Source organism: Petromyzon marinus, chromosome 43 (assembly GCF_048934315.1).
Source record: "Petromyzon marinus isolate PM22_M1 ecotype Great Lakes invasive population chromosome 43, UKy_Petmar_22M1.pri1.0, whole genome shotgun sequence".
Classification (NCBI taxonomy): Eukaryota; Metazoa; Chordata; class Hyperoartia; order Petromyzontiformes; family Petromyzontidae; genus Petromyzon; species Petromyzon marinus.
The window spans coordinates 16,594,868-16,596,235 of NC_133709.1; the positions used below are offsets into that span (position 1 = coordinate 16,594,868).

A 1,368-nucleotide genomic window follows, 5' to 3' on the forward strand; every position below is an offset into this window, starting at 1 on the left:
TCACCATCCTCCACTCACCACTTCACCCTCACCACTCACCACCCTTCCCTCCACCCTCACCACCCCCCACTCCACCACTCACCACCACCCTCACCACTCCACCCTCACCACTCACCACCACCCCACCCTCCACCCTCACCACCCCCCCTACCCCTCCATGACCCCTACGACCGCGGTGCCAGCGTGGGGCCTGAGCCATATTGGGGAGCCGTGGAAGGTTCCATGGCAGAGGATTCTCTCCCCACCCTCCACCCCCACGATGCCCAACGCGGGCGCCTCGCAACCTCGCCCAGATTTTCCGCTCAGCTCCGGAGCGAAACGTCCCGTTCTCTTTTTAGTTTATCACCGGGACGTCTCCACGTCTCTCTCTCTCTCTGGATCCCTCTCGACCTCTCCACAGCTCTGGATCTCTCTGGATGTCGCCACATCTCTGACTTTCTCTCTCTTCTCTCTCTCTCCATAGCTTCATCCAGCTGTCTCCATCTGCGGCGCTTCGTCTCATCTCGAAGCACACGTGAAGAGTGTTTGGGCTGCTTGCTGTACATCTCCACGTGGTTATTATGCCACTTCGTTGGGCTATCATCTGTGATCGACAGGTCCCTTCTGACAAAGAGCAACGTAGCGGTGGCTCAGTGGGGCCCTTACCTGGTAGAATAAAACTCGTTTAGTGGTTTAGTTTGAGCTGTCTCCAACCTCCTCACCTCCTACCGTCTCGTCTGTCTCTCTGCCCCGCTGGAGGAGTCCGGAGCTGCTGGTGGAGCCTCTCTCAGCCATCCAGGGGATCTCTCAAGCCCCGACAAAGTCCTGCTTCTCGTCCTCCTCGTCCATGGCCCAGCCCGGCCCTCGGCGCCCCAACCCGGCCCGGCAGAGCGCCGAGGCAGCGGGGAACGGCGGTGGTGACGGCGGTGGCGGTGACGGTGGTGGTGGTGGTGGCAGTGGCGGTGACGGTGGTGGCGGTGGTGGTGGTGCTGGTGGTGGTGGTGGCGGTGGTGGTGGCGTTGGTGGCGGTGGTGGTGGTGGTGCTGGTGGCGGCGGCGGCGGTGGTGGCGGTGGTGGTGGTACCGGTGGCCGCCTGTTCCAGCGCTCCGACTCTATGGCAGCGCGCTCCGTGCGACTCCTCGAAGTCCTCGACAAACTCGAGCACCGGTACGGGTGGGGGGTGTGGTGTGTGGTGTGGTGTGTGGGGGCGTGGGGGCACAGACGCCAAGCGGCCAGCAGCAAACAGCACTGCTCAAGACGCAGGAGGGGAGAGTTGGCGCGGGTTAGAGCTGGGGGCGCTAAGGTGGCCGAGATGTTGACTCCCTCGCCTGGTATACAGGAGGCCGTGGGTTCGATCCCGACCCCTGTATATTTGAGGTCTGCGTGTCT

General features: G+C 62.9%; 1 protein-coding gene across 1 annotated transcript in view; it reads left to right on the forward strand.

The window, feature by feature from the left end:
- Positions 1 to 826: 826 nt before the first annotated feature.
- Positions 827 to 1,368, forward strand: part of LOC116957797 (uncharacterized) — a 33,253-nt gene continuing 32,711 nt past the window's right edge. Inside the window, exon 1 of the mRNA XM_076073657.1 lies at positions 827 to 1,146. Coding sequence (XP_075929772.1) covers positions 827 to 1,146 — 320 coding nt within the window. The remainder of the gene's footprint in view (positions 1,147 to 1,368) is intronic.